Source organism: Stegodyphus dumicola, chromosome 1 (genome assembly GCF_044657685.1).
Source record: "Stegodyphus dumicola isolate Sdum_Otavi_A_Nest chromosome 1, ASM4465768v1".
NCBI classification, from domain to species: Eukaryota; Metazoa; Arthropoda; class Arachnida; order Araneae; family Eresidae; genus Stegodyphus; species Stegodyphus dumicola.
The window spans coordinates 152,541,521-152,565,837 of NC_140768.1; the positions used below are offsets into that span (position 1 = coordinate 152,541,521).

General features: G+C 31.6%; 1 protein-coding gene across 5 annotated transcripts in view; it reads left to right on the top strand.

Moving 5' to 3' along the window:
- The window catches only part of LOC118185205 (uncharacterized), an 85,928-nt gene extending 70,411 nt beyond the window's left edge, over positions 1 to 15,517 (top strand). For 2 of the 5 annotated variants that reach the window (XM_085822176.1, XM_085822187.1), the window contains 3 exons: positions 7,158 to 7,256; positions 11,133 to 11,206; positions 15,122 to 15,517. In XM_085822176.1, the coding sequence (XP_085678302.1) occupies positions 7,158 to 7,256; positions 11,133 to 11,174 (141 nt within the window). In that variant the 3' untranslated portion in view covers positions 11,175 to 11,206; positions 15,122 to 15,517. Of the gene's footprint in view, positions 1 to 7,157; positions 7,257 to 11,132; positions 11,207 to 12,195; positions 12,541 to 15,121 lie in introns of all 5 variants that reach the window. The other 3 variants (XR_015042687.1, XR_015042689.1, XM_085822189.1) reach the window with 3 other exon arrangements.
- The last annotated feature ends 8,800 nt before the right edge of the window (positions 15,518 to 24,317 follow it).

Here is a 24,317-nt window from a genome sequence, read left to right on the forward strand (position 1 = left end):
TTACTTTTGAGATTTGGTCGTAAATAGAAATGACAGCATATGTTGAAATTAAATTCAGGGGTGTGGCTTATACATGCAAATTGTTAGAAATAGGCATATACAAACAGTTGTCAACACAGCAAAATGTATTTAATGATTGAGCATAAAATACATTGTTGGGTGAACGTTTCCTAGTATTGTACTAGTTGTGGTTGCTGGTCATTGTGACCAGTTGTGGGATACTAGTACTAGTGATATTTGATACTGGTAGTGCAGCAAACTACTATAGTGATCGACGGGGACAGTGAATAAGAAGTGCTAAGCACACGTTTCACTGTCATAGAAACATGTTCCTTTTAATTGAAAATTTAAAAAATAATAATAATATTGTATGGTAAGTACTGTTTTTAGCTTAACTGCTTTCACACCTGCAAAATGAAAAAATATTATATACAGGCTATCTGTTAGTTATCCTCAAGATTTTTTTTTTTAATTAGGCATATTTAGAATATCGTATTTCTCCTAAGAGAAATTATATATAAAAATTGAAGAAGGTTTTATATATATAAATATGCATGTGCATGTTTATAGTATAGAGAGTACTACAGTACAATGCAGAAATATTCCATACTGCTTTGCACAGAAATATATGTACCAACCAAGTATTGGTCTTTCAAAAAAATATCTCTCGACCATTTCGTTCTTTATCGTCTAAAAGCCTTATCACATTAGCTGTTTGTTGCCGGAACAAAACGTTTGCAGCAACAGTTCTGAGAAACGGCCTTTGGTGAAATAGGGTTACCATCTTCACTTGGTAAACAGGCTGAAAGCCAAACAAGAATCAGTTATCGCTCAGATTGGCGAAAGTGACATTTTTTTTTCAAATGACATTCGCTTCTTCATGTTGTTTTGTACCGCTCACATGCTTTTCGTTTTAAACTTTATTGTTAGTAATGGAAGATAATAGAAAGGTGATTGCTATCAAGTTAATCGCTTTGATCTCCATTCTGGCACTTCATGTAACAGATAAACACACTTCTGGTTATAGCAATCAATTACATCAGTAATAGCCAAATTCTGTATACACTAAGAATAATTTAAAAATATGTGCTGGATAAGTCTATTTATCACACATCGCTTATGTGTATTTTCTGTTGTCTGCATTTCAATGAAAATTTGATGGCTTACTGGAAAATTTGTGACCTGGTGAAAACATTTTCTGACTAACTTTATGGCTCATAATTACTGTTCTGTCCATTCAAGCAAACAGACAAAAAAAAAAAAAAAAAAAAAGGACCTTCTATGACAAAAGTCTATATGGCTGATATTTACCTCCTCACAGCCAGCAGATACTATTCAGCAAAATGAAGATCAAATAAAGCATATGAATGCATGAGCAATCAAACATGTGCGAGTTGTTTACTGTCCCATAGAACACTCGGTAATATACCTAAAACACATTAATTATACCAACTCTAGAAATTAGGTGTTCATGTCATGAGTTTGTTTTATGGTTTGGTTTATTGAGATTACAGCAAAGCACGCTAGGGCTATCTGCCTAAGGGAAGGGATGCCTTCGTGGAGGACTTTCTAAGGAAAACTGGCTCGTATACACATTACACATGGAGAAAACCATGAAAGCGCCCATGCAGCCAGCCCGTTCGCGGGATTTGAACCTCGGACCGAACTACCAGTGTTCAGCGACTTTACCGCTCGGCCACTGGTGGGCTCAGTTTTTTTTATGTGATTACCGCAAAGCATCGAGGGATAACAACAGGAGGAATCCCTTTGTAGAAGATTTTTTAAAACTGGCTCGTATACCAGTTACAAATGGGGCAAACCAATTCGTCCAAACCAAGGAAACGTCATGTAGCCAGCTCGTTCGCGGCATTCTAACCTGAGACAGAACTACCATTGTTCAACGATGCTTCGGCCACTAGTAGGCCCGTGCAATTCATTATGTAAACAGACATGAAGGTGATAATCAGTTGTGCACTGTTTTAAGTAATCAAATGTTATAAATGCACAGCTGTTACATTTGTTATTATTTATTAGTCATGTTTTTATTACGTAGATCATACGTATGATATAATTATGAATTTACCCAATAACAAAACGTGTACACTCTTTAGTACTCAAATACTCATCAATTATTATTTTTCAACTGATTATTACATACCCATAATAATTTGCAAAGAACTGATAACTATAGTTGCTGCCAATTACATAATCATCTGAATTAAAAGCAACTTCAAATAAACTTCTTGGCAATGTTCATTTTTGTATTCATACATACATATATATATACACATCTAATAAGTCATATATTTACATACAGATAGAGAGATGCGATGGTTTAGAAGAAGTTAATATATATTTATTAGTATTAATGTAATGAATAAGATTTATATTAATGAATGTATATACAAATGTTTTTCATCATGCATAATAATAAATCCATAAATTTCCAATGTTTCAATATGTAGCATTTACAATAAAAGTATAGTTTCTAATGTATTTATAATCCAAAAAGTATTTCATTAATAACATGAAAATAATAGACAAATTTAATGAGTATTCTCATTATTACATAAGATATGCTTTTCTTTTTTTATACATCTTTTATGCTGTTTAAAATGTGTCACTGATTATGCAATTAACAATGTCAAAGATAAGTAATTAGGAGAAAAGCCGCGCATATACAAACGCATTTTAAAAAATTATTCAACTTAAATTTAAGAAATAAAATTCTATTATATAACAGTGATAATACACGATCAGCACGAAATACGACAAATTTGGCGACGAACAATTTGTAAACAAATCTAAACTGCAAGAACGTCATAAAATACTGTCAACTCTGAAATTTCCACAAATATATAATCATTTAAAAAATGACTCAGGCAGTTGTATTACAACAAAACAGCAATAATTAAATCGGCCTCTATTTCCACCGTCCATCACTTCACAGTGAGAGCCATCGCCATATTAAAAGTTGCCCGTGATCCTTCAGTAGCAGAACTTTCGTCTGATTGGTTCAACGTTCGAGGAACACGTCTCCAGCCGGAACATTTTCGGGAAAGTTTTAAAATGTTGCTCGTAGCTGGGATTTGTTCCTCCTAGCTAGACGAAACATTTCTCGGAAGCCTGCCGCTTAAAGCCGTGCTACTAGAATCTCGTTTCTCGGAATTGTCCCAGGTAAGCGCGCGCATCTATAGAAGTAATAGGGCCCTAAGTCTGAGTAAGATTTTCAGACTTTTTACCAAGATTAATGAGAAACTCCTATAGGATTCCATCAGGTCTTTCACTCTTTCTGTGTGGTTTTGTCGTAAAATAGCATTAACAGTGAAAATTGGTTTAGTAAATGCTGTAATTGAATATTCCTGAAAAAATTGGTGAATCTGTTAAAGGGGAGTAAAACTGGAAACTGAATTATCTGATTTCCTTTTTGCTGAAAAAGGATTAAAATAGATTCTGTTGCCTTTCAGCCATTTAATATCGCCCTTGAAAAAGTAATAATAGAGTTGAGCATACAAACACAAAAGACTATATTCATAAATTCTGTGCAGTTGTTGGCCTTTGCTGATGACATTGACATCATGGGAAGAACAAAGGCAGGAATAGTTCAGAATTTTTGCGTGCTTGAGTTGGCAGTGAAGAAAAAACTAAGTTCATGACAGATACAAACAGAAGACATAACCTGATACTGCTGAAAATAAATGACAGTATTTTGGAGGAGATCAAACAATTTAAATATTTGGATACAGTTTTAAATAATAATAATGATATAGCTATTAAAATCAAGAACTGAATTAACATGGCTAACATATTCTGTTATGGATTACAAAACCAGTTTAACTCAAGATAATTAAGCAGTAAAATTAAAATACAATTATATAAAACCTTAGTAAGACCGCCTCTAGTGTTGTATGGAAGTGAGTGCTGAACAATGAATAAAGCAGATAAGAATAGCATAATGACATTTGAATGAAAGCTTCTGAGATTAATTTTTGGAGCAGCAAGAGAAAATGAAATGTGGAAGATTATCTCATAAGATTAAATCAGATGATTATTTATCGTAGTTACCTTCACTACTACCAGCTTTCTGCAGCTTCTTTCTTTGAATATAATTAAGAAGTTGCCCATATTTTTCTTCAAGAACTTATTTCACCAGTTTATATTTATTGGCTTAAACAAGTGTTTCTCAATAGAAATGAAGAAATATTCAAATCGACATGGCTGCTGACATCTTTAAGGCAACTACTACTGTATGCATCACCATGTCAATGACTTCCAGATTATTTCATATCTGTTTCTATGTGTATGTAATAAATCTGTAAATAAATTGAGAATTGGGTGATCGTTGCAACAACCTGATGAAAGATTTCCTGCATAGATAAAAAGATGACATTTAGAGATCTTGCTGAAGACTGAACATAATTTATTATTTGACAGCTAATTCAGGATATCATATTCTTGTTCACACATCATCATGACTGTTGTGTACACCCAATGATTTTGAATAGCTTATCATATCTTTAGACACTGGATGAAGTGGAGAGATGAGCAGCATGTCATAATAGTAGCAGGGAGTAAGTATGCATTCATCATCAGCGATAAATAGAGTCAGTTCTTTGTTGAAATTTTGATTTGTGGTGGGGTAAGAGATGTCCACTGTGCTATGCACTACATAAGGTAGTATGATAGATGGTGTATTTTAGATTCATAATGTTATAAACGATTATCAGTTTTAGGTCAGATAGAGGAAGTAGCTGAATTAAAATGAGGTATAAAAGATTCTATAGTCAAGTTAAAATTAGTAGTTTTCTTTCGTATTTTATCTTATATATGTATGCATTTTTTACTCATCATGAGATCATTTTTCCCTTCTGTAAATTTTGACACATTCAATAACTGAATTTCTGTTCATAGCAATAAAGAATGTAGCAAAATTATTTAAAAATAAGAAAAAAAGCAAACTTGAAATTAGAAGAAAATCTAAAAGGGTTAAAATTTTAACATCACACCAGAAGGTTTATAAAGATTATGTTATGTTCTTATCGAGCCAACGGTTTATCTATCTGCTTTTAGACTCCTTCCCGACGTCACTTTTTTATTTTTTATTTTATTTCATTATTAAACAGCACTTTCTTCACACTTATGCTACATAATATTTGACAGCAAAATCACAAAATTTGTAAAAACAACATAGCTTTAGAATTCACAATACATTGTTAAATGTTGCCATAAATTTAATTCAAAAGAGTTATTATTCTAGCTGTGTTAAATTGCTTTCATTGTCCATCTCGTTTTTTTAATAACTAGCCGCCTGAAGTAGTTACTACAAAAAATAAAATATATATACAATGCTTTTAATAAATCCAGCTAGTGTCATTTCAAGGGTCTTACTGGTAATTAATAAAGCAGATAAAGAACTGCGTTTACTGCTTTTAGATTGCATAGTTTGTTAATCAGTAACAGGCAGATTGAATTTAGAAGAAATAATAAATATCTTATGTTTCAGCAAATAGCAGTAAACTGGAGAGTGGGAGTTAAATATATTTTATATCAGAAGTGTTAAATGTTACATACATTTTTTTTATTCACTATATTGTTTCTTTAAAAATTGTACACGTTCATAACATTGACAGGCAATATGCTTTTATTTGTTTTGCTATACTTTTTTATATTTACTGTATCATTTTATAAATAATACATAGATAACATTTGATGGCAACATCCTTTTATTTGTGTTGCCATTTTTTTATACTTGTTATATTATTTCTTTTAAAATAATACATTGTGTTACCATTTGGTGGCAACATTTGAAAAATGATATGGGCATAAAGTGAGGTTTGAGATTAATAGTGCTTCTGGTGATAGAAATAAAATTACAATATTGAATCTATATCATAGGAATAGTGTAGTAAAAGAGAACATTTGTTAGCTATTCTATGCAATAAAACGCTTTGGAGTTTCGATGATGAATGGATATATTCAAACAAAAAAGAAAATCTCTGTAATCTTGCTGAAATTTGTTCTCATCTGTATAACACAGTTCATGTGAAATTTCAGAAATGGTATATTCTTTCAAGTTTAGTAAGTTTTTCCGTGGTAAAGAAAAATCCAAAGATAATTGACTTTTTACTAATTCAACAGTGTTATTTATATTTTTCATAAATAACACTATTATAATACTAATCATATTAAATTTTTTCACATGTGTATATTTACCTTCATTTATACACCTAAAATAATTTTTTTGGTAATATGTGCAAATGTATATACCATATGTATATTTTAATTACTCCCCTTGAAAATTTGCTTTTGTATCTCTGAATTTAGTTGGATTTTAAAACTGAATTTCCATTCCTAATAGTAATAAAAGTAAAAAATTAATATATGTATTCAGTGATAAAAAAAACTAAATCTACATCATCATCAACACAATGTAACATACTGTAAATTTATAGAAATTCTGTCGCACTTGCTAAATTTTTAGGCAAAGTCATTACTTTGCATTTTATTGTAGAAATAATAAATAAGTTTAACTAATGTTAGTAAATTTATCCCATTTAGCAGACTTAAGGTGCGTCATTGTTTTTCTTCCACTATTCTAGAAAAAACATGCTTTTTCCAGAAGAAACCAAATTCTGATTTGAACTTTTCTGAATTAAATTATAACTTTTTAACACCTTTGAATTCATCTATTTGGACTGATTTTCTTAAAATCTGTAGAATATCTTTTATGTAAATAAGTAGCTATGATTTATTATGAGATGTCTCGTCTTGTGTTTGTATAACTAAGGTTTTACTTTTTCAAATCAGTACTGCAGTTATGAGCTGTACTGATTTGAAAAGGTGAATTGCTTTGAACTAATTGCTTTGAAGTTCATGATCAGTGTTTCAAGCAAATATGCTTGATTTTACAAGCTGTAATTTTTATGAAATAAATTACACATTTTGTAATTATAAATTAGCAGTACTTATCTTAATTTATCTTCTGATTCCTGTATACCTTGAATTGGGCTTAAAGTCTGGAAATAGACATTAGTTTGTAACTCTTATGATATTATAAAATAATTTTTATATTTTGGGAAGGGAGGAAAAGACTATGCATTATGCAGATATTACGTGCTGTATTTGAATAGTTCAAATTTTGTTCTGTTGTATTTCAGGTACAGTATTATAATTCTTTTAAGACACCACTAGTAGCCAAAGGAACTATTCCTCCTAATATAGCTGAATTCTCAACTAAAGCCACAAAATATGAAAAGGTAAATGAGATTTTTTTCCCCCTCCTTAATTCCCTAACGTAAGAATTGATTTTCATATTCTCTATATTTTATGTAGTTACTGTATACCAAAAGAAGCATTTAAATTTATCCCAGGGCATTTATTATCTACACGCTAATTCACAGAAAAAAATGCAATACCCTAAAATTTTATTGCAACACCATGTAAAATTTGGGTGCTTTGAGAAACATCATTAACCCTAAAGTGTTTTTTTGTTTCCTGGTTTGGCAATTATGTTATTTGCAGTGTCTTGCATTTCTTTTTTACCAGTGATGCCAATTAAAGTGTGATAAAAGAGATGTTAATTTCTTTAACTAACTTTTAAGTCTCAAGGTAAGTGTATTTTTCTGTTGTTTTCTATGTCAGGATAAATAAATATTTTTTAATTTTGCCTGAACCTTGGATATTATTTTTGTGAAACTGATGAATTTATTGAAAGTTTAATCATAAAACTGTGAACAGCTATTTTTGGTCTTTGCAAGTATTGTTACAGGATATCAATACAATTTACAACTGCTTGTTGAATTTGAAGGCAACAAATATTTTAAAAAGAAAAATTACTGAGCAGGTTAAGGTTTGAGTACCAGAACAAATATCACAGCATGTCCAATATCATTCAGTAGCAGATTCATAATTCATAGGCAGCATCATTCTGGGGGATGTATTGAGAGTGCTTAAATATCAGGATTAAATAGGACTAACTCATTCCTTTGTGCAACTTCTCGCCGACGTGATCCTCGTAGAGGGATAACAGGAAGTAGTCTAATGTCACTTTGTTGTACTTACTCTGACTTTGCCTGTTTAAAACTAGGAATGTGGACATCCCAAATTAATTACAATAATTTAAATACAAATCTTACTTTTTCTGTTTTGCATCATAGAAAAATCTAATAAATAAAAGAGACTAGGTTGTCATTATTTATTCTCAAGTTATGTCCCTCATGGCAAGCTTTTGTATATTTCTTTTCAGTTTAAATTAAAAGTAAGTTACTTAGTATTTCAATATATTAAAATTAGTTGAATAAATGCCAGTCTGAAAGTTTTAATATTTAGCTGTCTGTTTGAATTCCAAATTGTAACCAACAAAAATCTCTTGCACATACCAACTTCTAGATTTCAAACAAAATATAAGTATAAATTTGATATTTTTCTTCATGTCACTTTTTTAAAGTATAAATTGAAATAAAAACAGAAAAGCTAAAATTACTGATTGGTACTATAATGATAATATAAAATTTTGCTTTACCTATTCTTACAGTGTTTTAACGATGATTATTAAGATCATAGCATAGTGAATAGTTTTTGAGATAAATAAGCATTGTGTGTCAGTTTCACTGAATGCAGCTTTTTTTCAGATATTTCAAAGTAGTAATGATATCACATTGTCTTATGATAGCTTGTGCGCGAAGTAAGGGCAAATAACCGAAGTCAGAAGTAGTCTATGCATATTCTTTGACTGATTAAGTTTCAAAGCTGCATGTAGAATGCAAGGTTTCTTTTTACTTGATTACACGTGACAATGCATATGAGGGAGCTACCTAAAGGATGAAGTGCCTTCATGGAGGGCTTTCTAATAAACTCTGGCTTATTCACATAAGCAGATTCAGGGTTACTTTTGCAATAAATTGTAATTAGGTGGTAAAATTGAAAGAACAAATGTGACGATTGGAATAAAAGGATATTATTTTGATATTATTTCATTCATAATAGGATATAAGTTGTATTCATATATATAGTATTCATAATAGGATATTGATGATAGGATATGAGTTGAATAGACTCAACGGTTTAGTTCTTTGTGTATAACTCGTCTTTTAATACTTATCATCCTTCAGTATTGATTTTTAAGCAAAAATCTATATATGGTTCTTTTTGTTGTAGTTTTTAAAATATTATTTTAAATCTATAAATAGTTTTGAATTTATTACAAGATTGTGTTTAGAATGGGGAAGCCATAGCATTACAATCTGTGCATGTCCGTCTTTTTTTTTTTTTTTTTTTTTTTTTTTTTTTTTTTTTTTTGTGTGTGTGTGTGTGAGTGAGTGAGTGAGTGATCTCTTCTGGAACGGCAGGGAACTAATTTTTACACTTGTTTTTTCGAGTGGCGACAGTCTTGCACGCTGGAGATAAAAATCTGCTTTATTTCGAAAAGTGTTGCCACTGCTTGCTTTCAAATTGCAAAGTTTGTTAATAAAACCTGTTTAAGTTTTCAAAATATGAAATAAAATTGGCATTGCCAAACTTTAAACATATTATTATTATATAGTCATTATGATGTTGCAGAAAGCATGGGATTGCATGTGACGTCATATGTCAAAAAATTTTCATTAATATCAGCATTTTAAATAAATAGCTGCTGTTAGCAACATTTTTGTTTCAGGTTTGGTATGATATATTAATGCCATGTTAATTCTTTTATTGATAAAATGTTGTTATATTACATTAAATTTAGATCATGACATCATTAACCTGAAGTGTCAAAATTTTTTTTGTTTCCTGGTTTGGCAATAAAAGAATTATTTATTAAATGGTTGTTGCTTGGAAACAATGAACTGATTTCATTTATACTGAAAAGTTTTCATATATTTGTTTTTCAGGGGTAAATAGAACTTATAAATTTTGGTTTGGCTGCAGCCTGGTCATATGGCAGGCTTGCTCGCTAGTTTTTTTTTTTTTTTTTTTTTTTTTTTTTTTTTTTTTTTTTTTTTTTTTTTTCTTTCTTAATTCCTCTAAGTGTTTAAAATATATGTACTTGAGGGCCTCTGTGCCGGAGTTCAACTGTATGAACTATCAAAATGAACGTGCAAGTTTCAAGTCGTATTTAAATTTGTTACATTTAATTATAATTCATTAATTTGATTGTGTCTGAAAATACCCTAATGCTAGCAGTTATGTTATATAAAGTTAAATATATTTTTACCTTCTATAAAAGTGATTAGGAGGTTTAACAATTATTTATGGAAATTATTTATTTTATGAATTGAAAAACTGGTCTATAGAGCTAAGCATCTATAATCCACAGTTATTGCAACTGATAGCAGATCTGTACCAAAGATGGAACAAGTGAGGTACTTTCTTTTGGTAAAGAATGAAAAGGCTTCATTATTAAAATGTAATAAATGTTAACATAGATATGATAAATATAAAACTAAAAAGTTCTATCTGGGGATACATAATGTATATCATGAATATCTTTCATTAATTAAAATAATACTGCAAAATTTCATAAATATAATCAATTGGATGTATTATAAATTAAATATTATCCATTGCATATGTTATTAACTACAGATTTAAAATTAAGGTGTGTGTTTGTTGTTCATTAATTGCTCAGATTGAGCAGTTCCAAAGTGATTAAATTTGAAAAATGAGCTAAAGATCGTGTGTTCAATGGCAGCATTGAGGGATAACTATTTACAGTGTAGTGTGGGCAATAAAGATCTCATACTTTGTTTCTTGGCAGCATTTAACCAAATCATATGAACGATAAATGCACGATAGTGTAAGGATTTGAAAAGTTTTGGAAAGATTCTGCTAAAAGGGTTTAACAAAGGTTTTATAAAGGGTTTAATAGGGGATGCAATTGTAGGATTTCTTTTAGATGTTAAAATCCTGTTGGTGTGACTTTTTGAAAATTTTTCAGTTTTGTATTATGAATGTAAATTATGTTATGGTTTGAATATTAGAACTGCTGTAAAAATAGAATGTGATTATGCTTATAAGATCCTTAATCATTCTGTATATATGAAATACCAAGCTTATATAAGCTGCAGCTGTAATAAACATTTTTAAAATCATAAATTCTATAGTTTTTATTGTGTTGAAATAAATGACTATTCATTCATTTTTTAATGCAGGAAAGGGCTCCAGAATCTGAAAAAAGCAAAAAAGGGAAGTAAAGAAGCAAATTTTGAAAGCTGTGATCTCATAGGTAAATCTATTGTTTATTTAAAAATGGCTTTACACTTAAAGACTGAAAGGAATAGTGGAATAATATTAGACTTGCATGAAATAAATCTTGTATGATTTATGAATAAGGTTATAATGATATTTCAAACGTATTTCATCAGGAATTAAAATTTATTTTTGCTATTAGCATATTTATGAGAAGTTTGAAATTTTTTATATTAGATGTCATATGGAATCATTTACATTTCAAAACAATACTGCTGCATAACTGTTTTTTTACCTGTATTGAATGAAAGTTACTGCATACAAAAAAATCCAATGGTGTAATATTTTGGGCCCATTCATTTAATTTTCTTTTATTAATAGTTATATTTCTGTGACATAATGCTATCAGGCTGCATAACTTTCTCAAATTTCTTTGAAATTTGCAGAAGGCAAAACTATCCATTTATGAACTAATTGTATAAAGTTTATTTTTGAACTGTATTTGCATCTTTCAGTATGTATAACGCGAATGTAGGTGATTTATTTTGGCTTATTTTGAAGCATCTTTTCTTTTAGGTATCCAAATTTTGAATGCATTATAATTAAGATATTTTCTACTAACCACTCTTCCTTATTAATTTATAATTCTTGACATACTGAATAAGTAGGAAAATACACTACTTATTGAACCTTTATGTAAAGTATTAACAGAATCCTGCAGAAATTTTTCATAAATGGAGATTAAATTGCAGTTTCTATGAATATTTTAAATATTTATAATCTCTACAAGCCTGAGTATTGTAAATATGAAAGATGTTGTAAGATAAGCCGTATTTTATACATAAAATGTATATATATTTATGTCAAAATTTATTGCATTTAATTTATATAGGAAAAACTATTAATTTTGTCTGAATTGAAACAATTTTTCTTGTTACATTTCATATCTTTTTGAGGTGTAAGAAATATACTTACATTGGATCTTTCTCCCTGAGATACCAGACCTTTCTTCCATGACTTTTTTAGGAAGGGCATTTAATCCTGACTACTGAAAATTTCCAGTATGTGGGTGTAACCTTCGATAGAAAACATCTCTGGAAGTCGCATATAGAGGATACAATATATCAAGCTTCAAGACTCTCTCTGTTAAAGATTTTAGTGGGAACTGAGTGATGAACCATGAAGAAAAATTGCATGCTGCATTATTTATAGATAGACTTTGATGCTATGAAATTTTCAACAGAAGGACAGTGGACTATCTATCTTGCTTTCTAATCCTTTCCTTTCTTGCAAACCTTGTTATCCCTTTATGTAAAATCAGTGATTATGATGAAATAATCATTGCCATTCACAATGACAAGCTGTGAATAGGTACAAAATACATTATATAACATAGTGAATTTTAATTGGTATGATTTTTTTAAAGGAAACATTAAATAGTGAAGGCATTTTGTATTTTGAAATTATGTTTATAGAGAAATTAATAAAACAGTCATTTCTTATGCAGAGGTCTGAGTGTGTTAAAGTACTACATTGCTCGAAACAATTAGGGGATATTGTGAGTTTGGTATAAAATAACCGTATAATTAACAACTTTTTAACAAAAATGAGACATTTAAACTACTGTGCATTTTAGATAAGGAGTGAAAAGTGCTTGAGGCATTCCTTCTGCAGGAAGCGATTAAACAAGTGTTGAATGTTTCGTAACAGTAAATGCCTCAGCAAGGTGATTTAGCTGAATTGGTAGTCTGGAGGGCCGTCGTTTGTTTAGAGGCAGGTCAAACACAATCCATTGTCACTGAAACATTAGGAGATTCTTTAATGTGTCATTTCCAGGCTTTGAAATCAATTTTTGGAAACTGGAAAATTTCACTGAAGATCAGGACAATATCATACACCTGCAACAAAGCAGAATGAGGGTCAATATTTAACACTGAGTCAGAAGAAACCACACTTTGGACACCATTTTCTTGCAATAGCACCTTCAGAGGGCTACTGATAGAACTTCGACTCAGACTATTTGAAACCTACTAAATGATCAGTAAAAATGATCTCTGGTGCTTTTGTACAAGCAGCTGAATTCTGTGTTCCGAAATCCTCAACAAAGTTCCCTAAACACTGGTGAAACCATGAGTGTCATGAAATGTCAAGAGAGCAAAGGAAAGCTTGGCTTGTCATGAAATTTCAAGAGAACAAAAAGCTTGGCATATATTTCATAGATATCCAACATTGACAAATCTTCTGGCCTTTAAGGAAGCTAAGGCAAATGCAAGAAAAGTGAGGCAGCAAGGTCAGAGAAAATCATTGTCAGCCTATATATCCACTATCACATCTTCAATATCTAGCAAACAAGTTTGGGAAAGGGGGGAAAGCCTGTGGATTATATAATGATTAATTTTTTTCTGCTCTAGAAAAAGATGGAAAGGTGACAAGCACTAGAGAAGAAATAGCTGATACTTCAGGTGAAACATTTGCTATTGTGTCTGGTGGTAGCAATTACTCAAAACATTCTTCTCCTCGAAGATGCGCTTGGAAAGGACTAAAATTGACTTTTCCCATCCTAATGCAAATCTTGTAATAAAAAATCTTACCGTGTTATAATTAAGAAGTGTAACATCTAGTAAAACTTGCCCTGGTCTTGATGGTGTAAGTTATTTGATGATAAAGCATCTGTCCTATGAATCACTAGTGGTCCTTCAGCTCTGTATAATTGGGTATGGAAAGAACAAACTTTTCCAGCTGCTTGGTGCAAAGCTTTTGTAATTCCTATAGCAAAACCTGGTAAGGAACCAAAAAATCCCTCGAATTATCACCCAATTGGGCTCATTAACTGCCTTTGCAAGATCATGGGGAAAAAAAAAATGTCTCTCCTACTATCTGGAGAAGAATCATTGCTTATCGTCAAGCCAAAGTGGCTTCCGCAAGGAAAGATCTTCACTTGGCAATGCCCTTTTCTTAGAAACCACAGTACGCAGTGCATTTGTGAAAAGAGATCATGTGGTTTCATTCTTCTTTGACATGGAATTCTTCATGTCCTTTATAGCACTGGGCTGTGAGGCAATTTACCTACCTTCATTCGAAACTTTCTGAGGGACCGCACATTTAAAGTTAAGAATGGATCTTTGCTATCTCACGTATTTGTACAACAAAGGGGTCGTACTCCAGGGTTCAGTGCTCAGTGTAACCCTTTGCAGCCTGTAAATAAATTCTGTTTTAAGGAGACTTTCCCCCCACCACCACACACACACAGTGCATGGTTCCCTGTATGTTGATGATTTGATGATATACTGTCGTCGTCAAGATATGAGATATATTGAGAGACAACTGCAAATTCCTCTTAATAGAATAGTAAGGTGGTCAGCAAAACCTTCTATGCTACTGTATCCGGTCCACAACCGACAAATATTATCAATAAAATTAAATATCCCTTATTGATTGCTTCTCTTTCTTTTCTGGCCTACCAGCGACCGAGTGGTAAAGACACTGAACACTGGTAGTTCGGTCCGAGATTCGAATCCCACGAGTGGGCGTTTTCGTGGTTTTCCCATTAACAAGTCCTCCACGAATGCATCCCTCCCTTTCGGCAGATAGCCCTCATGTGTTTTGCCATAATTAATAATCCAATCCAATCTCTTTCTTTTCTGATATCTTAACAACTGTATATCATGTATCAATCACCAAAATATTTCCTCATTCACAGTTTGTATCCAAAATCATAATATCCCCTAATTGTTTTAAGCAGTGTATTTGGAAGAAATGAGTAAATGTTTTGTGTTAGTATGTTTTCCAAGTATTTTAACCATTCTTGGAAAGTATAGTCAGTCGATTAAATTTTAAATAGATCTGCAGTTTCGTATAGAAAAAAGTAACTTTACATTAAATGAATTCATGTATCATAGTTTTTTTTTATTTCCCCCCCCCAGCTTATCTATTTTTTCTTTTCCTTTTACAGGTAAAGTCTGGAAGATATGAAATAATTGTGCACTAAGAGGAGCCGGCTATCATATTTATCACATGTATATTAATTTTATGGGACTATTTTAGTAACATATGCTATATGTATTTACTATTTTTCTGCAGAACCTTTTTATCCTTTTTGGCATTTTATCATGTTCTGTATATTTGATACATTTTTTTAAATTTCAAAATATTTTTGTAACGTATATATACATATTCAAAATTTTTAAATCTTATTTTCACACTAGTGTAAGTACCACTTGGTAGTTAGATCATTCTTACACTTGTATCTAATTTATAATTTTTTAATCCTAGAATGTATTGAATTGCTGTTCATGTGTATCTGAGTGATATTTTGTTATTAATGTCAATAAAAGTTTTTCTTGCATAATTGGTTTTAGTTTGTAACTTTCTTTTACACGGTTAAGAAAAAGAATGTGTCATGTAGATTGCTACTGCAGCTGGACCCTAGTATCTGTACTTTATAGTAAAGAAGTGATAAACAGAAAACATGCAAGCATTAGTTGCCAACTCTTTTGGATTTTCGACATATCTCCCAGTCATCTGATAGATCGCCACATCTCCCGTTTTTATTATTATTATTATTATTATTCTTAGCCTTTACTAATGACAGTGTTTTTCAGCAATAAAATTTGCACAGTTTTTAAGTTTCATTGTTGAATTAGCAGATTTCATTTGATATGAATTGTCTTAGCTGTAGACATTTATAGAATTTTACATGAAGATTCAACTAATGTTTAATCAATAAATATATTTAACTTTGTTTCATGTCAATATGTAGAATCATTAGGTCCATTTTGGAACAGGAAACATGAAAAATATACACTGCCTTCACTGGGGCTCAAAATCCAGACCTTCCTACTGCTAGCTGGACTTGCTTCCAATTACACCATAAAGTTTACAGGGTGTTTGGGACAAAATTGCCAAATCCTGGTAGTGATGAGTTATCGCCTTCTCACATTTCAGTAAGTGCCACAATAAAACAGTTTTTTGATTTTTTAGAGGCAGGAAATGTTAAAAATATACCATGGCCTTGCCGCAATTTGAAGTTCAGATACTAAGTCGGATGCGCTTCCCGTTATAGCGCAAAGGGATTTTGTGAGGAGAAAGTATGGTATATTACTAACTGTATCTGCACAATAGTATATACATTAATCACTAATTTTATTTTTGCTGTATTTAAAAGTACTTTGTTAAATTCAAGCTTTCCTTGCCTACTCAGCATAAAAGTGTAAGAAAATTGAGATGAAATTAGCAAAATAACATAAAATTTAGACTATATAATTAAATACTAATATATTTTTATCAGGTTCATTATAAATAGTTTAATAAATTGAATCATGTTATAAAGAAAATTTAAGTCAATTGAGTTCTTTTAAAATGATTGCCCTGTACAGTACGATCCCACTTTCCAAAATTCCCAGTTTCTGAGGGGTGAATTCTTGTTTTTTCATATTTCAAGGTTTGCATCTATGATCCAAGTCTTAAGTTCTGAAATATACATCAATAACAATGGATTCAACATCGTAAAAAAGCAGTGCAAAAGCCTCAGTTCTATTTTTTCATGTACCTATGCTTGTTTTGAACCAGTGTAAGTTTAAATGGAGGAAAATAAATGGTCATTGAGAAAGCTTATGTATTAATGATGTCTTGAATCTACTATAACAGTGGTCTTATGCCGTTAGGTTCAAGAGGCATGTTTTTCAGTTAACTTTGTAGCTTTATGGCCATTATATTAGTTGGAAATCATTTTAATGTTAAGAAATTGCAGCTGTCAGGTGTTAAAGTATGTGGCTTATATTATTTCTTTTGTTTTACCTTAAAACACAATATTGGTAATAATAGTGCTTGGAAATTACTAGTGAGATATTAGAATTGGAAAAGTAAATGATTGTCATTTTTACCATGCTTTGAAACAGTACTTTTGTTCTTTGTATATGAACTGTATTTTTTTCACATTTCCTATCTGTCTTTTGCTGATTAAAATTCCTCACTTTCATTTCATTTACTATCAAAATTCCTTTTACTTTCATTGGCATGAGAGAGGATGTTCGAGCATGGAGTACAGTATATTACTTTATTCAATTGTATAATATGTAATGCAGCATACAGTATATACTTTATTTAATGTTTTATGGTGATCTAAAATCCCTTTGACAGGTTGACGTATTGAAAGAGGGATGAGAGACCCTCCAGGCTGCACTGTTGTGCCCTGTAATACCATCTGTGGTGTAAATTTAGCAGTTAACAATGCCCAGCGATACTAAGTGTGCTTACATAGATGCACAGGTACCAGTCTTGCTTCAGCCTGTACCTGTAGGTACAGAAGTATCACTTCTATACTTTGCAAACTTGTCTTACCTACTACCATGAAGTTAGGTTTGGACCAAAATAATCTTTGATGATGATCTAGTTCAGTGGTAGAAAGTTTTTAAGAACCAGTTGGCTACCCAAATAAACAATAAAATTATCTTTTAAATAGTGATAAATTAAGACACAATAACACGCCGAATAAATACTGATTCAGAAGTCAAACAACAAAAATCAGCGTTAATTCACAAAATTTTCACAGGACTAGTTTCGATGGTTTTACCGAACCATCATCTTCAGCTGCAAAACCGCAAATGAACAAGATAGGAAATAATGTTTAGATAAGATAAGAAAGCCTGGACAAGAATAAGCAAGTGGTGCCATCTGTTGGCGAAACCAGAACTAAAACATAATTTCTCTAAAAGCCGAAGGCAAATTTGGATTGGAATTAGGATCGTTAACTAGAACAGAAAGATTTTTATGAATGTGAAATGCCTCTAGAAAATCCAGTTCTCCAATGGAAGATGTTTTTTGAATAATTTTGGCAGCAGAAAAATTGAAAGTGTGATTTTCGGACCAACAATGTTGAGCAACAGAAGACTTCTGTGTTTCCTTTTTTCTAACATATGCCTCATGTTCTTTGACGCGAAATTTTAAGGCTCTCTTAGTTTGGCCAATGTAAATTAAACCGCACTGGCAAGGAATCCTATAAATACCCCAGGAATTCATATCCAGAATGGGGTCCTTGAGTATAGAAGTTGGAATTTTATTGATGGGAGAGTAAACAACCCAAAAGTTAAATTTCTGCAAAATATGTGCAACTTTATAGCTAATTGATGGAAAGAAGGGAATGACAACAGAATTTTTATAATCTCCTGAAATAATCGATGGTGTCACTAAACTCTTAAATGAAGGACCATATAATCCGATCCCTAAAGATCCTTCACCTTCAGACTTATCCAAAATAAAAACTGCGATCAAATCTTCGCAAATCATTTCAAGCAACTTAAAACATTCGCTTATCCCATCTGTTGCGAATTGTGCCAGATTATACGCTCTTCCCAAAATTCATAAAAGTGGTATTCCTTTCCGCCCTATTGTATCAAATTTAGGTACTGCCTCGTATCCATTAGCTAAATATTTAGTTTCTAGATTTTCCACTCTATTAGACAATAACATTTACACCATAAAAAATTCAATAGAGTTTGTAAAAAAGGTTAAAAACATTTCTCCTCGTAATTTACTCATGGTTTCTTTTGATGTAAAATCATTATTCACCAATGTCCCAGTGGAGGGTGCATTAAGATGTCTAGAAACCAGACTTCGCGAATTTCATTTCTCTTGCATCGAAATTGATGAGCTAATTTCTCTCACTCAACTCTGTTTGAAACAAACACATTTTGTTTTCCAAAATAAATATTACAAGCAAACTGAGGGATTAGCCATGGGAAGCCCCCTCAGTCCCATCCTGGCTGATATCTACATGCATTATTATGAATCAAAATTGTTTGAAACTTTAAACTTCCCGGCATGGTTCTGCTACGTAGACGATACTTTTACCCTGTTTGAAGGTAATAAAGATGATTTAAATAGAGTTCTTTCAACAATGAATTCTATTGATCCTGCTATTCAGTTCACTTTTGAACTTGAGACTTGCAATTCTCTTCCGTTTCTCGACATTCTGGTCACACGTAACACATCCAACTTCAGTACTACAGTTTACCGTAAACCTTCATCGGTTTGCCTTCCACCACACTTTAAATCATGTCATCCGACTAAACAAAAGTTAGCTTCATTTTATTCCTATGTTTTCCGTGCTCTTCAAGTTTGCTCCTCCAAACTAGCCCTTGATGAAGAACTAAATTATTTAAAAGCAATAGCTATTGACAGGGGCTTTTCACCCAACATTATTAATCAGGCAGTTAAAAAATTCTCATCTCAACACACTAAAAGCCACACTCTTATTTTAGGAGATTATAAAAATTCTGTTGTCATTCCCTTCTTTCCATCAATTAGCTATAAAGTTGCACATATTTTGCAGAAATTTAACTTTCGGGTTGTTTACTCTCCCATCAATAAAATTCCAACTTCTATACTCAAGGAGCCCATTCTGGATATGAATTCCTGGGGTATTTATAGGATTCCTTGCCAGTGCGGTTTAATTTACATTGGCCAAACTAAGAGAGCCTTAAAATTTCGCGTCAAAGAACATGAGGCATATGTTAGAAAAAAGGAAACACAGAAGTCTTCTGTTGCTCAACATTGTTGGTCCGAAAATCACACTTTCAATTTTTCTGCTGCCAAAATTATTCAAAAAACATCTTCCATTGGAGAACTGGATTTTCTAGAGGCATTTCACATTCATAAAAATCTTTCTGTTCTAGTTAACGATCCTAATTCCAATCCAAATTTGCCTTCGGCTTTTAGAGAAATTATGTTTTAGTTCTGGTTTCACCAACAGATGGCGCCACTTGCTTATTCTTGTCCAGGCTTTCTTATCTTATCTAAACATTATTTCCTATCTTGTTCATTTGCGGTTTTGCAGCTGAAGATGATGGTTCGGTAAAACCATCGAAACTAGTCCTGTGAAAATTTTGTGAATTAACGCTGATTTTTGTTGTTTGACTTCTGAATTAGTGATAAATTGCTTAAATAATTATTAAATTCAATTTTAACAAAAAGAATTTTTTGTTTAGTTAATTACAAAAAACTTTTTAGGAACAAATTACGACTGATTTTTCACGGGAGTAGTAAATAAATTATATGGCTTATAGAAATGTGGTTGAGATGATGTTTTTAAAGTGTGCCTTTCTCAAGGTAATAAAACATGTTTTGTAATTATAAATTTAAGACTGCACGGCATTCAAGGACTGATAGGCTAAATATAGTAGAGTGTTAATCATCCTACTTATTAAATCCCCCATAATTAAAATAATCTGTTTTCAAATTTGGGGAAAAAAAGCAAAGAAAAAAATGTGACTATTTTAAAGTAAACTATTTATTTGAACCATTATTTTTTAACTCAACAAAAATTATAAAATCTTATTTTATGTCAATAATATATTCCATTTTTCAGCAATAATCAGAGTAAAAAACAGAAAAGGACATTTGCAATGATTTCTCATAATTATTGAATTTTCTGTATTACGACTGATTTTACGATTGTTCTCTGCTAACACATTTACTGTCCCCCTTTTTCTAAACAACTGAAAAATTATTAACTACTCTTTAATTGAAACCAAAATTCTATTCGTTCAGAATCCATAATTTGGAATAGCACACTCATAAAGTAATGTGTACTGAGGATGGAAACATATTAAAGAAATAAGATAATAGAAGTAAAGGAAGGTGGTAGAATAGGTGAATGCTGAAATAATGATTACAAGAAAACTTAAGTCCGAGAATTAATGAAACAGTCAACTGTTACAAGAAGAGCTATTAGAAAATTTTGCACCCTGTACTTATTTTTTTAATTTTTAGAGTCTACATTGACATCTGTCGAAACAAATTTTATCAAGTATTAGTTATATGATCAAATTTAAATTATTTAGGAAGTATTATATATTGAACTCTTTACCTACATTCAGTTCACTATATGTGTATTTTGTGTATCTACATTTTAATCTTTTTTGCTAATACATTTAACATTTTCCAGAGTACTGTCTTCTATATGTGGCAGATATGATTACTTGTAAGAAAACAGTGCAATACAGACATGATGAAAAACAACGTTTTACAGCAGTCTGCTTCCACACAGTTACAACATTGGTGACATTTCCTTTTTTCTATATTTAGTTAGCAATCCTCGAATGCCATGCAGTTTTAAATTAAATTTATAGTTATAGAGCATATTTTTTATTACCTTTTCAATTTCTTTTTTCATAGAGGCTGTGAATTTGTTAACTCTTGTATCAAAACTGAATAGTTTTACTACAGTTTTCCTTTCTTGATATTCCATAGTGAGCATTATACTACTTGACTGAAATAGAATATAATAAATTGAACACTTTTTTTTAATTATTTCATTACTTTATGAAAAACTTCAGAACACCTGGGATTCTACATACATCTATCTAATAATAAACAATTTTACTTCAATAATTATAGAAATTAAGTCAGATACAACATAAAATAGTTCCAATAGTTTTTCTTAACCTTTTTTGTCCCATGCACCCCTTTTACCATTGATAAACGATATGATATGGTGACGATACCACATTGCTAAACGATCATTCCGAAACTCGGAAAATATATGCAGGTTTATTTAAATTTAGATTATTTTTATTGTGTTTTATAAACTAAATACAAAAAAGGGGGGATAGAAAATGTTGATAACTACCAAAACTTGAAAAGTAGATTTCATAAATCAAACTAAATATGTAATAGGTAAATAAAATGCTAACCTTATTTCTTCTTGAAATTATTAAATTTTCCCCTCCTCCCAGTTTAGAATATTACTAAAATAATCTAAATTAAACATTCTATTTCAAAGAAGATCAGAGAAATTAACAATGATCATATAGCGATGGTGAAAGGGGTGCATGGAGCGAAAAAATGGTTGAAAACAACTGATCTAAGCTTATCTTATGTATCTGAATCTTTATAATTATTAAAATAAAATAATTTAAACTTTTCATTAGTTTCAAATAACATACATAGTTTAGTACACACACATATAGCCATCTGTATTAATTGAATTTCAATTATGCTGCATACTATAATGACTGTTCCTGCAGCTAAAATTATCATATCACAGTATCTACTTTCAAAGTCATTAGATCAGGTATATAACTGTTTTAGTTTTATAGTGCGAGGGGAAATGGAAGATGGTGACGATACCACATTTTTCCAAAAAAGTTTCAACTGTGAAAGAGAAAGCTTGAGGTCTTTATTAATCTAGATAGCAAAAGTAGCTGGGCATGCTTGTTCTAGTATAGCTAACATTTTCAGGGAATGGAAAATGAAATATTGATCACAAACTTGTATATCGCAGAATATATGGAATGCTGCAGTACAGAGTGAGCATTAGAAAAGGCTCTTAAAACTGAATAATAGTTGATGATGTGGGTGGTGTTTTTTTTTGGGGGGGGGGGAGATGAAGTCACGGCTCAGAAGACCATTGCTAAGATGACGAATGGTGTACAAATTACAACTGACTTGATGGTTAAAACATCATTTTTATTTTTCATAGTAACAATTATCCAGAAATACATTTTTGCTTAAAACTGATATAATACTAGGGCTGCTAAACATGCCTCACAATTTTTATGTGCATAGACACAATTTTTATATGCATTTTAGACAATGAAGAAGCCGCAGTTTATTCAGGCAACTGCAAGCAAGGAAAAGCAATGCGTACCCACTTCTACCCTATTTATGGTCAGAAAGTCATTGGGTTAAAGATGTCGCAGTGTGGAGAGATTGCAGGGAAAGAGTGGTGTGACATACGGCAGAGTGATGCAGCTATGCTCATTCTTTGAACTGGAGATGCATTTAAATGCAAGTTATGAATTTGAAGATGTGTTTCCAATTGATTGCAATTAAGTTTAATAATTTTGTTTCATATTTTATAATTTACATATGTACAACTGCAGATACACAGCATGCATATCCTACATGATTATGAGATGTTCTTGAGTTTCTAACAGGTATTTTACCTTTCATTATTAACAAAAAATCAGTATCAACTTCATCCTGCCTACGCACATGAGCACACTTATTGCATAAAGATGTATTGGTAATAGAATAAAGTTTTACTGCTCCTCAGTGATGGAAAGGTGCGTATTTGACATCAGATTGACACCAAGGATGCAGAGGCATAGCTAGTGTTTTCAGCGCCCGGAGACAACTGAAGATTTTGCGCCCCTTTCTCTGTGCCAATAACGGAAAACATTTTATTCTAAAATTTCATAACATCAATTTGCCGCCCCCTGAATGCTGTGCCTGGAAACAGATTTCCCCCACCCTAGCTACACCACTGTAAGGATGCTTCATGAGTGTTGTGCAAGCCATTTGGGTTATGCTGCTGTTTGTATGAAATGCATATGTTTTTTTATATGGCTGCTTTGTAATATCTGTTTTTTAATGTGAGGTGTTGAAGGACCATATACATTCCAAGTATAACATTTCTACCTAAATGATTTAAGTATTTTACAGCACAACACCGATCTCACCAAGAAAAGATCGCACTTGCAGAGTTGTGAACTCTTAAGAAAAACAATTTTTATTTGTGGCATAAGACTGCATGCATGTACAAAATAGATTGCATAAATAAATCATCTCTTATGAAAAATCATCATGCCACTGTTTAATACTAAAATACAGATGTAATGGGTGAAATGTATACTGTATATAAATATTTTACTGCTATGAAAATCAAAAGTAATTTTCCAACATGCTCTAATATCTCCGATCTTTGGTATATAATTTCCTCTTCTTTGCAACATTATTCGATTTAATAGCGCCTTTGTTTATAACAACTGTTAATGCCATCGTATTGGAGAAGTACCTAGGGTTTTCAGCACCTGGGGCAATTGAAAGTTTCATGCCCCCTCTTCTTTACCAAGATGTAATGGGGAACATCAGTTTAGTGCATCCGGGGACGGATGTCCCTCCTTGCCTTGCTATGCCACTAGATCGTTTTTGCTGCCTTTAACTGTAATTGCGCCAAACTTTGTGATCTTACAATTCAAACTGAATGCTGCCAACTAGGCGGGAAAATTGTCAGTTCGTTCATCGGCACGCACCAAGTCGCATCGGTGTCAATTGTCGAGAACCTTGGTTCTAAGTAAGGTGTCACGTATATTATTGTAGAGTTTTAATAAAACTACTAAAAGACATTATCGCCTTATACAATTCAC